The sequence below is a fragment of the Garra rufa genome, chromosome 1 (assembly GCF_049309525.1).
Source record: "Garra rufa chromosome 1, GarRuf1.0, whole genome shotgun sequence".
In the NCBI taxonomy this organism is placed as follows: Eukaryota; Metazoa; Chordata; class Actinopteri; order Cypriniformes; family Cyprinidae; genus Garra; species Garra rufa.
In genome coordinates, this window is record NC_133361.1 from 7003573 (window position 1) to 7018987 (window position 15415).

The 15415-nt window shown below is 45.2% G+C and overlaps 1 protein-coding gene across 1 annotated transcript in view; it reads right to left on the minus strand.

Annotated features, from left to right (window-relative positions):
• Positions 1-12905: 12905 nt before the first annotated feature.
• The window catches only part of LOC141337522 (uncharacterized), a 14624-nt gene continuing 12114 nt past the window's right edge, over positions 12906-15415 (minus strand). Inside the window, exon 7 of the mRNA XM_073843373.1 lies at positions 12906-13087. Coding sequence (XP_073699474.1) covers positions 12906-13087 — 182 coding nt within the window. The remainder of the gene's footprint in view (positions 13088-15415) is intronic.

The window sequence follows — 15415 nt, forward strand, 5'->3', positions numbered from 1 at the left end:
CAGGAGGGTAAGAGTAAGAGGTCTTGAGCAGCCAGCGGAGGCAGCTTTGTGCTAGGGTCTGCTGCTGGAGATGGAGGGAAGTTCATGGGAAAGATAGGAGGAAAGCCATGATAGCGTGCAGTGTGAGGAGTGGCCGAGTCTGGGGCACTGCCTAGGCTTTCTGATGGCCTGCTGCATCTTGATGCTTAAGAGCCAGAACTTGACCTGGAGAAAGACAACATAATTTTGAATGAAGTAGAAAGCTGTGAGGGAGAGGAGCATGGGCCGCAATTGTCAGCAGAGGTAGCCTCATACTTAAATAGGGCTAGTGTCTGCTATGGGAGCTGGATGCCACTGAAAAGAAAGAGGTTATTAGTAACAGGAGGAGAAGCCTGAGATGTGTGGCCCTAAGTTGCAAACGCAGACAGCCTCATGCCTCCTTCAGCTGCTGTAAATAACGGGAAGCGAGTAGGGTTTGTGACATCTTGAAGAGCCCGTGTAGCCTGCACGGCCTCGCACTAGCGTCTGCTATGGGAGCTGTAGGCCACTGAAAAAGAAAAGGATTAGAAGTATCAGGAGAAAAAGACTGAGATGTTAAGGCTTGTTGCAAGCGGAAGCAACTTCGCTTTTGTTTCGGCTGCTGTAGCTGTAGGTCACTGAAGCTTGGGATATATGGAAGAAAATGCTGGAGAGCCTGTGCAGCCTGCACAGCTGGCGGAGGCAGCCTCATGCTTGTTTTCGCTGTTTTAGCTTTGGGTCACGGGAAAGGGGAGTGGTTTGTGGTGGTCTGATACATACCGATGTTTTACTTCTACAAAAGCAAACGTTTCTTCTAAAACTTTGTCCGCTTTAGGTCATCATAGATACTATGTTTTTTAAATTCTGAACACGGGTGCTTATGATCAAGTACATTTATTTGCTGTTATGTCTATTGTGCTGGCTGTGCATTATGACCCATCACGTAATTTTATTTATAATTTTTTTTTTATATATTATTAATCAAATATTGTGTTTTGTACTAGCTCTACTTCGCATTATTAACGGGACAGTGTGAATTTACGTTGAATAATGTGCCCAGGAATATACATGAAAAATCATAAATTGTTAAGTTTATTTCTTAAATTTATGCATCGACCGGAGAAGTGTTTAATTTATTCTTTGGAAAAACGTGCATTTGGATATAAATGCTGTAATAAATTAATGGAGTAAATTGGGAAAACGCGCTCAAATTTACCAGAGTTTGAAAACAGAAACCAGCTGGCGCTATTGAGCATATTATTTTGTCAGCACTCTGAATGATATATATTACGAACAAGTAAAATGTTTCTTTGTTGATTATATAACACCTTGAAAAAACAGAAAAGCTAAGAAGCATTATTTGAAACGAGGGCATACTAATATAACAGGTGCAGACCTGTAGCAGAACAAACTACCCTGAGATTGTGTGTGTGTGTGTGTGTGTGTGTGTGTGTGTGTGTGTGTGTGTGTGAAAAATTATAATTAGGTTGCTAGTTGAACTCAACAAAATATTAATTGTTGCCTTATTGTTAGTTTGTCACTTCAAATTGTTAATTTAAGAACACAGTTGAACGTATTTTCTAGAAAACACAATCTTTATCTCATTATCTTGGAGTACAATGTGTAATTTAAAAACCCGGCTACAATGCTACTGAAAAATCTTACACAGAAAAGTTTAGTAATTTTGTTTGTGTTCTGGTTACGAAATGACATGGACATCAATTATGCATTGCATAGTTTAACGGTTTATAGCAATAACTGACCCGCCTTTAGCGACTTACCCAGTGGTGTAAATGCCTGGAGAAGTGGCCATACGCTTTTATGAATTTAGTTTTGAACTTTCTATTTGAACGAATTACTGTATCCTTGGACTGTTTACAGGGGTTCGCTAGTTTAAGAAATTTTTGATCGTAAAAATCTGATTAGTTTTCTTTTTAAGCTGTTGTTTTCGTAGTGATTCGAATGACTAGGGAGCGGGTGCATTAGGCGCAATCATCAAATACATTTCAAAGCAAGGTGCTGACTGCATCATCACTGTATTATTATTTTTTTTTGCGAATATTTACATTTATTCACATATGACTGGATGTGGTAGACTGTCATGATTTTGGCTAAATAATGCGGGACACTAACGTGAATAATGCGCATCAGAAGAGATTTTAAACATGAGTATACGTAAAGCCGCCTGATACGCCGTATACCTGCGTATATCGTCCACTAAACCACTGGACTTACCTTAAAGTAATTAGCAACACGGCCCATCTCGCGCTAGCGACTGCTATGAGAGCTGGTGGTCTGACTACATGCGGCGCTGCGGCCGGAAAAAGCAGCGGTGAATAGTTGAGCCAAAGCGGGAAGCGAGTCGAGTTTGCTGCGGTGAGAAGTAGGGCGCGGCCCAGGTTTGTTTGAGGCTTGTCGCTGCGACCCAATGCTCGAAAGCCGGGTCTCGTGCGGGACTATAGTGGTGTCGAGCGAGGCGAAGTGAATCTAAGGCCGGCAGATTGCAATGGATGATCCAAAAAACCCGGTACACGTTTCGTCGTTGTGACTGTGATATATTGGCCAATGCCAAACCGAATGCCAAGAAATTGTCGCTGGATGGAGGTAAGACGGCTGGTAATATATAGAGGATGCGCTGATTGAATGATTGGTTAAACAGGTTGCACCTGTGCCGAATGGGTTGATTATCTGATCGTGCTCCTCCTGAACCTTGTTTAATCAAACATCATATATACATATATATATATATATATATATATATATATATATATATATATATATATATATATATTGTGACAAGCGTCCATGGAGGGATCAGCGTCACCCTGGCAACCAACCACGTGCACCTGCACGCACTCACCACCGGCTGATCGGTCACAGCTGAAACTCATCAGCCATGACCTACTTAAGCAGCACATGCTGAAGCAAACAGACAGACTCTGGTCTTGAGCCGAATGCAACGTTGGTCTAACCTTTCTCTCTTGTTCTCCGACAGAAAGCAGCGAGTGACCGATCAGCCCACACGTTTTGGAGCACTTTGGACACCCTCTTTTCACGGATTGAACACTTGGAGCACTGAAAGCACCGACCACACCAGCACTTCTCACCGGCTCTCCTTCATTCATTCCCCTTTCATTTTATTGTAAATAAATCCACCCTCCGGGGCCTTGTTTTCACTAAGCCTGCCTTGTCGAGTGGTTCTTCCCCCGTCACAGTGGTGGAGAATGCGGGCAGATTCGTGAAGAACCACCGGCAAGTTCACCGCCCAGCCCCTAATTTTTTTGTTTGTTTGTGCACCCCTAGGATCTGGAAAGCGGCGTGCTCGTCCCCGCCATGGAGGAAGTGCTGCAGTGCCTCGCTGAAGTCAGCATCCGCCAGCAGCAGATCGTGGAACACCTCCCCACTCGCATGGGCCGGACGGAGGAAGAAGTCACCGCCATCCGGCTCTCCGCCGCCCAGCGTGTTCCGCTACCTGACGCCCGCGCCCAGGCCACCCGTCTACTGCCAAAGATGACAGCCGACGATGATGTAGAAGCCTGGCCGGCGCGAAGCCTGGCCGGAGGATGAGTGGGCACGCGCGCTGGCACCCCTCCTCACAGGGGAAGCCCAACGGGCCTATTTTGCACTTCCCTTGGCTACAGCGGACGATTACGGCGAAGTCAAGCGTGAAATTCTAGCGAGGCTCGGCCTCTCACCCATCTGTGCAGCGCAACAATTCCATGAATGGGAATTCAAGCCCCGTGTGCCAGCCCGTGCCCAAGGCGCTGAGCTCAGCCACATCGCTCAACATTGGCTGCTGGAAGGGAACCCCACGGCAGCTCAGGTAGCGGAATGAGTGGTGGTCGATCGCCTCCTCCACGCACTTCCCCGCGCTCACCGGCAAGCCATTGGAATGAGGAACCCCACCACCACCTTGGAGCTTGTGGAGGCGATCGAGCTGGCGGATGCTGTCCACCACCGCGAGGCAGGGGATCGAGTGACGCCGTTTCCCCGGAGGGTGGTCCAGGAGCGGCGCCTGCTCGAAGGCACCCAGCGGCCAGTCAGCAGGCCGACGGTTCCCCCACCGCGTGATGAGCCGATGCCCAGCGCTGAACCGCCTTCGCCCCCACGTGCGTGGCTGGCCGGCTGCATCGTACATCAGCGCCTACCATCGGGAGCCCCCGAAGCCGACGTGACGATGAACGGGAAACGGTTCCGGGCCCTCTTGGACTCAGGCAGTGCGGTCACCCTCGTCCAGACCCGGCTGTGTGGACGCCGCGACAACCAGAAGACATACCTTCCCATTACCTGTGTGCACGGGTACCTGTGACACCCGCCAAGTGCCGGCCCAACCGGTAACTATCTCAGCACCTCAAGGCACCTGGACGGTGGAAGCTGGCCTCGTGGAAGACCTGCCGGTGGCCGTGCTGCTTGGGAGAGACTGGCCCGGCTTTGATCGACTGCTCACCGCCGCCACTCAGCCGGCCAGCCAAAAGGGGAACCGTCGAAGACGGCGGCGGCCATGTGGACCCCGTCGCCGCCCAGCTCTGCTTGCCTCCGACAGCGGGAGAGATGGTTAGTCCCCCTCCCAAAATACTAACCTCTTTTTTGTTGTCTACCAACAGGCTGCTGGAGGGGGCTCCTTCGCCAAGGAACAGCGGGAGGACGACCGTCTCAAGCACTGTTGGTCCCAAGTGCGGGTCATCGATGGAAAGGACGTCCTCCCACGGCCCCATCCTCTCCCGCACTTTGTTGTTGAGAATGGCCTGCTGTACTGTGTCGCTCAGCGGAGGGGGGAGGAGAAGAAACTGCTGGTTGTACTGAGAGGGAAGACCGAAACCATCCTGGAGCTGGCGCATTCCCATCCTATGGCAGGTCACCTCGGGGCAGCCAACACCACCCAGCGCATCCGCGACCGCTTTCACTGGCCGGGTCTGGAGGCCGAGGTGAAGCGGTTTTGCCAAGCCTGCCCGACCTGCCAAGCCACGTCGCCCAGGACCCCTCCCCCCAGCCCGCTCATACCGCTGCCCATCATCGAGGTGCCCTTCGAGCGGATTGGAATGGATCTCGTGGGGCCGTTGCCAAAGTCTGCCCGTGGCCATGAACACATCCTGGTTATTGTCGACTATGCCACCCGGTACCCAAAGGCAGTCCCCCTGAGGAAGGCTACCGCCAAGTCCATCGCCCAGGAACTGTTTCTGCTGGCCAGCCGAGTCGGCCTCCCTGCGGAGATACTGACTGACCAGGGTACTCCGTTCATGTCCCGGCTAATGGCGGATCTCTGCAGGCTGCTGCGGGTGAAGCAGTTGAGGACCACAGTCTACCACCCACAAACGGACGGCCTCGTGGAGAGATTCAACCAGACCCTCAAGCAAATGCTTCGACGTGTCGCTGCGGAGGATAAGCGGGACTGGGACCTCATGCTCCCGTATGTACTGTTTGGAATCCGCGAGGTCCCCCAGGCCTCAACTGGCTTCACCCCCTTTGAGCTCATCTTTGGCCGGCAACCGCGCGGCCTCCTGGACGTCGCCAAGGAAGCTTGGGAGCAGCAGCCTGCCCCTCATCGTACAATCATCGAGCACGTCCGACAGATGAGGGAACGGATCGACCGTTGGTCCGGGAACATCTGAGTAAGGCCCAACAAGCGCAGCAGCGCCACTACAACCGGGCAGCCCAACCACGGGAGTTCCAGCCTGGAGACCGTGTCATGGTCCTGGTCCCTAGCTCCGCCTGTAAGTTCCTGGCCTCCTGGCAGGGACCCTACACAGTCCTGGAGAAGATCGCCCCAGTCACCTACCGGTTGAGGCAACCCGGTCGACGGCAGGCGGAGCAACTTTACCATGTCAACCTCCTGAAGAAGTGGGTGGGGACCGGGAGCAAGTGGCTGCCCTCAGTCTCGTCGATCCCGTGGTTGTGGACGTCAACCCCCATCTCTCGGCTGCCCAGAAGGCGGAGCTGCAGCACCTGGTCAGTCAGTTCCAGGATGTGTTCTCCTCTCAGCCAGGGCAGACCAACATCGTGCACCACGACATCAGGACGCCCCCAGGAGTGATCATCAGGCAACGGCCTTACCAAGTTCCAGAAGCTCGTCGGCAGGCTATTGAGGAGGAAATTCAACAGATGCTAAAGTTGGGGGTAATCGAACCACCCCGGAGCCCATGGTCCAGCCCCATCGTCATGGTCCCTAAGCCGGATGGCACCCTCTGCTTTTGTGATGACTTCCGCCGCCTGAACGAAGTCTCCGAATTCGACGGGTACCCCATGCCTCGGGTTGACGAACTGCTGGACCGCCTGGGAAGGGCCCGGTACATCAGCACCCTCGACCTCACCAAGGGCTACTGGCAGGTACCACTCACTGACACAGCCAAAGCTAAAACTGCTTTTTCTACCCCCAGTGGCCACTGGCAGTACCGGACCCTTCCCTTCGGGTTACACGGGGCCCCCGCGACGTTCCAGCGTATGATGGACATCCTTCTGCGGCCCCACCAGGCGTATGCGGCCGCCTACCTGGACGACGTGGTGGTCCACTCCGAGGCATGGGAGGAACATCTGGAGCGTCTGCGGAGGGTGCTTTCGGAGCTCCGGCGGGCTGGACTTACCGCCAACCCCCGCAAATGCCACCTTGCCCTCTCAGAAGCCAAGTACCTGGGTTTTCAAGTCGGCCGCGGACTCATCCGGCCTCAGGAGAAGAAGGTGGAGGCGGTCCACTCTGCCCCGAGGCCGGAAACCAAGACCCAGGTACGGGCCTTTTTGGGGTTGGCGGGGTATTACCAATGTTTTATCCCCAACTTCTCCTCTTTAGCCGCCCCCCTGACAGACCTGACCAGGAAGGGGCAGCCAGAAAGGATCTGTTGGACTCCATCCGCGGAGGAAGCCTTCGCCCGGATCAAGACGGCCCTCACGTCCTCCCCGGTACTCCGCGCCCCCGACTTCAGCTGCCCCTTCCTGCTGCAGACGGATGCCTCCGACACAGGACTGGGAGCCGTCCTGTCCCAAATTCAGGAAGGTGAGGAGCATCCGATCATCTACATCAGCAGGAAGCTGTCCCCGGCCGAGAGGAAGTACGCCGCCGTGGAGAAGGAGGCCCTGGCCATCAAGTGGGCAGTCCTGGAGCTCAGGTACTATCTTCTAGGTCGCAAGTTCACCCTGGTCACGGACCACGCACCCCTCCAGTGGATGGCCCGCGCCAAGGATACCAACGCCAGGGTGACTCGCTGGTTCCTAGCGCTCCAGGACTTCCACTTTGAGGTGCGCCATCGAGCCGGGGCCGCCAACGCGAACGCCGATGGCCTCTCACGGATCTGGACAGCTTATGCAGGTCTGTCAGGGGTCATTCCCCACCCACCCCTCGTTTCACCCCTACTATCTCCGTTTGTCCACAGGACCAGGACGATGCTTAGGGGGGGGGAGTGTGACGAGCGTCCATGGAGGGATCAGCGTCGCCCTGGCAACCAACCACGTGCACCTGCACGCACTCACCACCGGCTGATCGGTCACAGCTGAAACTCATCAGCCATGACCTACTTAAGCAGCACATGCTGAAGCAAACAGACAGACTCTGGTCTTGAGCCGAATGCAACGTTGGTCTAACCTTTCTCTCTTGTTCTCCGACAGAAAGCAGCGAGTGACCGATCAGCCCACACGTTTTGGAGCACTTTGGACACCCTCTTTTCACGGATTGAACACTTGGAGCACTGAAAGCACCGACCACACCAGCACTTCTCACCGGCTCTCCTTCATTCATTCACCTTTCATTTTATTGTAAATAAATCCACCCTCCGGGGCCTTGTTTTCATTAAGCCTGCCTTGTCGAGTGGTTCTTCCCCCGTCACAATATATATATATATATATATATATATATATATATAGTAAAAAATAAAATTAACAAATAAATAAAATTAATTTTTAAAAAAATATGCGTGGAGGAAAGGAGGGGATCGCGCACCAGAAACTACCTATTGCTTGATGAGCAGCAGAACAAACGCAGCGCACTAACACAAGAAAGATGGAGACGGACAAGGCACAGTTTTGCAGAGTTACATCTCTCGGCTGCATGCATGAAGCAAACCGTCGCACTAATGTAAAGGTAATAACGAACCTGCGCGTGCCTAATGTATAACAGTCGTGTTTATCAGAGTCGTACATTAGGCAGGCATAAGTCCGCTGTTGATTCACAAACTATGCACGCTCTCGGGGCTCTTATTCCTATCGTATTTTTGCGTGAAATTTCAAAACATTTGCCTAGTTGTCCAAATGATTGTCCTGTGAGTGTTTTATAATGGATGCTCACCCATAGAAGAGGAGTGAGGCTCGGTATTTATGAGCATCAGGCGCGCACTGACAGTTCACTGATCCTGTCTTTGTCGAACCTTCACATCGATGTGTTACAATAGATTTACAATGTATTTGCTGTAGTTTGAATTCGTATGTAAATTTTTTAATGGATACAAACAGTAGATATTCAGTCAGTCAAGTTCAAAGGGATAGATTTAGTGGTCTTTTGGCATCTCCCTGTTGTCCTGTTTGGTATGAGGCATGTTCACTTATTTAAGAAAAAGTACTCTAAAGTTGTAAAGAATGTCTGAAGGAATTCAGGCGCTTTAAATTCGGTATATCTAATTTTAAAAAGTTAGAATTTAGCAAAGGTTTTCTTTAAAGGTTATACAGTATATTTAAAGTTTTAATTTAAAGTTTGTTTTAATTTTGAGTTTTTTTATAACATGCAGTAGAATCAAAATAAGTTTTGGTTAATAATATAATAATAATTTTTTTTTTTTTTTTAAATAAATACTTTTCTCTTTACTGTGGAAGTAAATAAGTAAATAAATAAATAAGATAATAATAAATAAGAGGATGTCAGGCATAGGGGGGCCTTGCAAAATTGACTGGAGAAGGAGGGGGTCCCCGGAGTAAAAAAGGTTGGGAACCCCTGCTGTACTGAATCCACAGTTTATGCCACATTCAATGGTTGTGATGTTTAAAGTTTTATGGAATCATTTGCACTAAAATTTCACTAAATGTTTTATATGGTTATTTCATATTTTATTGTATCTTATTTATTTGTTTTATTAGACTTTAATTTGTAAAATTGTTTCCTCAATTAAAAACATAATAACACTAGAATCCCCCACCCACCCCTGCTGTTCAAAAAAAAAAAAAACTCTGTAAATTTTACTCAGAGTAAAATTTTTAATTAGTTGCTTTGTACTTTTACTTGAGTAGATTTTTTGACCAGTAATTTTACTTGTACTTAAGTAAAATTTCATTGAAGTAACAGTACTTTTACTTGAGTAGCATATTTTATTACTCTTTCCACCTCTGAAAGTCACCATTCATATGCATGCAGTTATAACTGCTCAAAAACATACTTTGAAAATCATTTGAACTTTGTGTCATTTGAACTAGACCGCAGCACTGATTACAAAGAGTTCTAATGTAATTTGTCGCACCATGCCACTCGTGTCCGAGTGAGGCTGAGACTGTTCACTTTAGCTGCATTCATTGTGGAACTTGCTTACTCGAGCATTACTATAAAAAGTGATTTGCAAAAAAAAAATAAAATAATAATAATAATAATAATAATTACATCACTTCTTCTTGAGGTGAAAATGGATCACAAACAGTTGGTACTGATCTATCCTTCAGGAACAACTTTTCAGCAAAATCTGCTTTGTACTGACGATTGTTTACAAAACGCATAACATAACATAACAAACGCATTTCGACCGATCGGGGTGGTGCATCTTCATCTGCTCGGAGGTCAGGAGTAAATGACAACCGCTATGTTCATTATTACATCCAACAACAGATCACCTCACTCTTAGGAGACATTTTTGTCTTCACCTGCTCTGGCATCGAAACAATGGCAGACTGTTCACAGCTCACTCAGGGTGGGTCTATGCTAAATCGAGAGTGTCCATCAACAGTTGTGGGAGGGGGGTGTGCAAGGTGACGTTCGTAGTACTGTGTAAAGCCGGATAGGTTTAAGAGTTGGTTGCCTTCCTAGGTCTCTGGGTATTTTTAAGTGGGTAGTCTCTCTGAATCCCACATATTACGTTTGGACTGAGTAAACTGTTCAGAGGAAACAGAGTATAGCTGTCTGTGGAGAGTTATGCTCCAGCTAAAACTTACTGTTCTCTGAAATATAGTGGTCTGAGGGCAGCTGTGCTCTAGCCTGGCTTCTATGACTAGGTTTGGTTTTTCTTGGCACAAGCTCTCTCAAGTAAGCGCTGAATCCTTACCTAGGAAACTGTTAATCGACTTCTCCCCTTGTTAGACCTTTGCCTAGACCAGGGCAATGTTGGTCCTGGAGTGCCAATGTCCTGCAGAGTCTAGCTCCAACCCTAAAAAAAATTCACCTCATTAATCCTGAAGACTTTGTTCAGGTGTGTTTGAGTAGGGCTGGAGCTAAACTTTGCAGAACAGCGGCACTCCAGGACATTGCCTATCCCTGGCCTAGACTGTGATGTGTCCCCTGTTTGGATTTTAAGTAGATAGCCCACTCTTGGTGGTCTTGGCAATCTTCAGTTAGGACCTAGCTATTTGAGGACAGCTATTTTCAGAGTATTTAAGTAGTGGTCTTCTTGGGCCCCTTGCCTATGCTGTCTCTCCTGTTAGGGTTTTTTAAGCAGACAGCCCACTGTCTTGGCAAATTACAGTTGGTTTCCCTTTCCTAAGAACATGGCTATCTAAAGATAGCTATGGGCTAGCTTCTTGCTGATGAATGTTTCCCTGGATGTGGATACGCTTTTGAGTTGCTCACCCAGCAAAAATAAAAATATTATTTTCCCCCAGTCAAGGTAATGCTGCTAGTGCGGCACAAGATCAGAGAGGAGCGGGAGACTGCGCTTTTGGTTTCGCCAAATTTACCCAATCGGCCATGGTTTCCAGAGTTAGTGGCTAATTCCATCCCGCAACTAAGCAAGCCAAGAGGCAACAGTGGCAAAGAACCCAGACAGAAGTGATTCAGGACTGCATCCCCAATGATCAATCTGCACTGTCCAATTTTTGGACAGGTCTAGTCACTTTAGACTAGGGGTTCCTGGAGGGAAGGTCTCCTGCAGAGTTTAGATTCAACTTGCCTCAACACACCTGCCAAGAAGGTTCTAGTATGCCTAGTAAGAACTTGATTAGCTGGTTCATCTAATTGGGGTTGGAGCTAAACTCTGCAGGACGCTGGCCCTCCAGGACCGAGTTTGGGCACCCCTGCTTTAGACTGTGTCTGTTTTAGAGGCTACAATAAAGAGCTGCCAGTTTTGAAACAGCGGCTGTCCCACCGGATTGTGGAAACAGTTGTGGCATATGCTTCTAAGCATGAGACCTGACCATTTGGAGTTCAAGCTCATTCCACAAGGAATGTGGCTTCTTCAGTGTACTTACTAAGAACTCCTACCTTAAACGGCCACTGGCACAAGGCCTCTCCAATTTGACTTTGATGCAATGTGGAACTCTTGCATTATTATGGACACTTTATTTTCTTATTTTAATAATGTAAGGTTGCTTTGACACAACGTGTATTGTAAAAAGCACTGTATAAATAATCTTGACTTGACTACTGAAACCAGGTTGTGACTTACTGACTTACTGCTATAAACTTACTATCAAATGGACATATAGCATAGTATATACAAAGTATTTAGCCCATGTAACTCCAACATAATATTTTATTTTAGTTTTCAAATCATAAAATCTGTTGTCATATTTATAAAAAAAATAAAATAAAATCATGCAATTTTTATGAAGAAATTGACTGTTAACTTTCTAAATCACCTGATAGGTTGTAGGCCTGCAACAGAAACATGGTATATAAGGTTTACACATCCTCATTCCTTGTCAACCAAATGGCTAAAACATACTAAAGACTTTTTTTATTTTTTTATGCAGAATGTTCTGTAATGTACAGATATTGTTGTCATGTAAACATACCTTAATGGCCATATTTACTCAACAGGGTTAACACAGGTGCTAAATAGGTTAAGACACGTTTTTTTGGGGTGATAAATAATGGTGCAAATATCAGTAAACGTGGGTCTGGGAGGCAGGCGCACTAACAAGGAGGGTAAAGACTGCAGCCATTAGCATCCGTCGCTAATGCAACTCTTGAGAACAGAGTGAGGTTTACCTGCACAGCATCTACTCGCTGGCCTCCGTTACACTTAGTATCATAAATTTAAATACTTTCCTCCCATGTGTTCAGTAAATCCTGACAGCTGTTTTTTTTTTTTTTTTTTTTTTTATGCCAAAATAGGGTTTGCGCTGATGCAAACTGTTAAGAAATCTGGCCCTAAGTTTCGTCATGCTAGCCTGTGTGGAAACTTTTAAACCATGTGTGTTGCAACTAGCTCTGCATTAGGTTGTGCTCCATTCTCCTTCGCATGCTGTATATTTATTTAATTCATAGAAATTCGAATCAAAGTGAATTCAGATGAATAAAATGTTGGTTCGTTTAATAATAACTGTGTTTAAATTCAGTTTAATAGACAGAACATATGCTTTTGTTAGCAGCGCACTTAAAGAAGAAAGAGGAAGTATCCTTTTACATCATCAGTCTAATCTGGGTTCAGAGATGACCACTGCTCTGCTGTGGTTAAACAGTTGCCACATTTTCAAACCTCGACAGAGGTGTGACATCACAGCTGTGAAACACTACAAATGCTATAATTAATACACTATTTTATTTGTGAAAGTGTATAATGGCTTTCAGCCATCTCAGTGTTAGAGGAAAGCCTTAGCATCTTCACTCTGGAATAAATAATAATTTGCAGAAATTATAATAATAATTAATTATAATGTTAATTAATATGTTCATTATGTTTGAACAGACATGATCACGCATCCAACAGAAACTGAAGTCAATAGGACTGCTGGATCATTATTGAGAGGTACGACAAGTCTTTACATTGTTCATTGTTTAATACCTTTGATTTCATTCACAGTTTCACAGATTGAGTCTCTTTTTTTCTCCTCATTGTGTCTCTCATCTGTCCATCATCTTTCCTGCAGTGATTGTGATTATTGTTGAGTTTGCAGTGTTTGCTGCTCCTACTGTGATTCTTCTTCAGATCATCTGTGCAAGAAGAGCTGGTGAGTTTTTGAGATGATTCACATTGATCTGTGACAATCTGCACTCATGAGAGCTCAGTAAATGCGTTTGTGTTGAATTATTTTGCAGGGAGGAAGGACTCGCAGCATCTAGAGGAAATAGTGATGAATACGACGAATGAACATTATTAAAAGTGTAATCATTTTAACAAAATAAGAGGATAAAATTTAATAAAATTGCATGTTGTTTTTGTTTAGTACTATCCTGAGAAGCTGATAAGCTAAGCACATCACAGATGTTTGCATACACCCCACGAGACAAAAAGACTGAATTGCTCAGTTCAGAGATATACATACTCTAACAACTGTCCAATGCTATCAGGATGATCCACGACTGTTTTCATGTTTTGTGATAGAAGTTTGTGACTCCCTTGTTTGTCCTGAGCAATTCAACTGCCTGCTGATCTTCAGAAAAATAAATTTTTACTCATTTCATTTAATTTCATTCGTATTCTTATTATTTGAAGATTGTTTGCATTTTGTATACATACCTTTCTAGTATCACAAGGTTTGCTGAAGTAAATTAACCAAGTGACAAAATTTGCGTAACCGAACAATTTACTTTTTAATGCAGTATTTTGTTCTCTGTAGTAAAATGTATTTTCAAAGTAACCTTCCCGACACTAAATACAGGGTAGTTTTCTAACCAATGACATGTGATATTTATGTATTTTATACACCAGTTCAATAAGCCATCTGACACTGAAAGTTAATACCAAGGTCTGCCTTAAAAAACAAATATCTATATGTAACTCTGTATCTAAAGTGAATTACTGTACCCACTTCTTAGTCAAACTCAGATATTATGTAATATGTATTCAGATAAGTCACTTAGCAAACACAGCTGGAAAGCTCAATACAGTTTTAATTATGACTAGAATAGACATCTCAATTTGACTAATGTCAGTGCTGTGTGTAGCAATATTAGTAACTGACGCATGTTAGTATTTTACAATGTTAAGCTCATACAGTTAGGGGATCACTGATGAAAAAACGAGGAACTGTCATCTGGATGTGTGGGAATCCACTGCATCATCAGTCTAAATTGGGTTAGAGATGACCTCTGCTCTACTGCGGTAAAACTTTAAGGGAATTGAGTTCTGAGTAATATGTTTCCAAATCTCAACAGTGAGATCATCTTTAAGCCATTTAGGCTCATAGCAAAGTTAAATATGTGTAATTAAATTACAGTTAACTATTTCACGATTGCAAAGGGGGATACTTTTTTTTTTTTATACACGGATCTCTTTCCCAAACTGCATTGACTGCCCTAAAATATGAGACACCAATGTTTCAGGAGTTTGGTTCACAGAATAGGCCATGTGTTTATTTGATAACTGTTTTATTTCCTGTTTTGGTTTCTGTATATTCCTCTTTTTTTATTAAACAGTATCAGTACCACACCTAATAAACTATTTTATGTTATGATTTTTTATTATGTATTTAATTTCTGGTGGCTGTGCTTTAAATTTAATTATGATAATATGAAGTCAAGTGATGAAGGATTTTGAAAGTCTGACAATAATGAGTGTTGAGTGCCACTGTAAGGTTAACTCTGCCTGCTTTAAATGATTCTAAATGAGTAACAGTTGAAAACATTTGTTAGACATTTAGAAAAGTAATCAAATTTAATCAGTTGTATTTCTTTAATAAAGTAATTGAAATAGATTATAGGATTATTTTAATCATTTGAGCAAGACATTTCTTTTATTTGTGCAGTTGCTTTATAGATGTTTGTGTCGGTGCGTCTCTGAAAAAAGCAATTATGTCTCTCATGGTTCAGGTGAGATTCAAAGCAAATATAACTGGTAACAGTGGGAAGATTCAACACTTGTCCATCATGCAGTGATATAGTTTCAGTCAAATGCAGCTCGTGTCAGAAATAAACACTCAGCCAATCAGATCAGAGGAAGCTGATTCAACACTTGTCCATCATGCAGTGATATAGTGTTAGTCAAATGCAGCTCGTGTCAGAAATAAACACTCAGCCAATCAGATCAGAGGAAGTTAAACACAGGAAGAGCTGCTAGTATTTAAAGACAGAGTTGTGAGCATATAATGAAGAGGAAGACTGACAGAAAGAGAAAATGGCTGATAAGTGTCATCTGTGTCTGCTGGGACTGATCTTTCTCTCTTCACTTCTCACAGGTAAAGAAAACTCTATTTTCTTTATGCTTTGAATCTTCTGCTATTTTTGCTGGCATGCTTTTTTGTTTTTGTGTATTAATATATAACATGATGATCACTCAAAAGTTCTTGTGTTTCAGGTAGCAGTGGAGTGGATGATGCTCATGTGTTCATCAGTTCTGGTGAAAATGTCCGTCTGCCCTGTAATAAT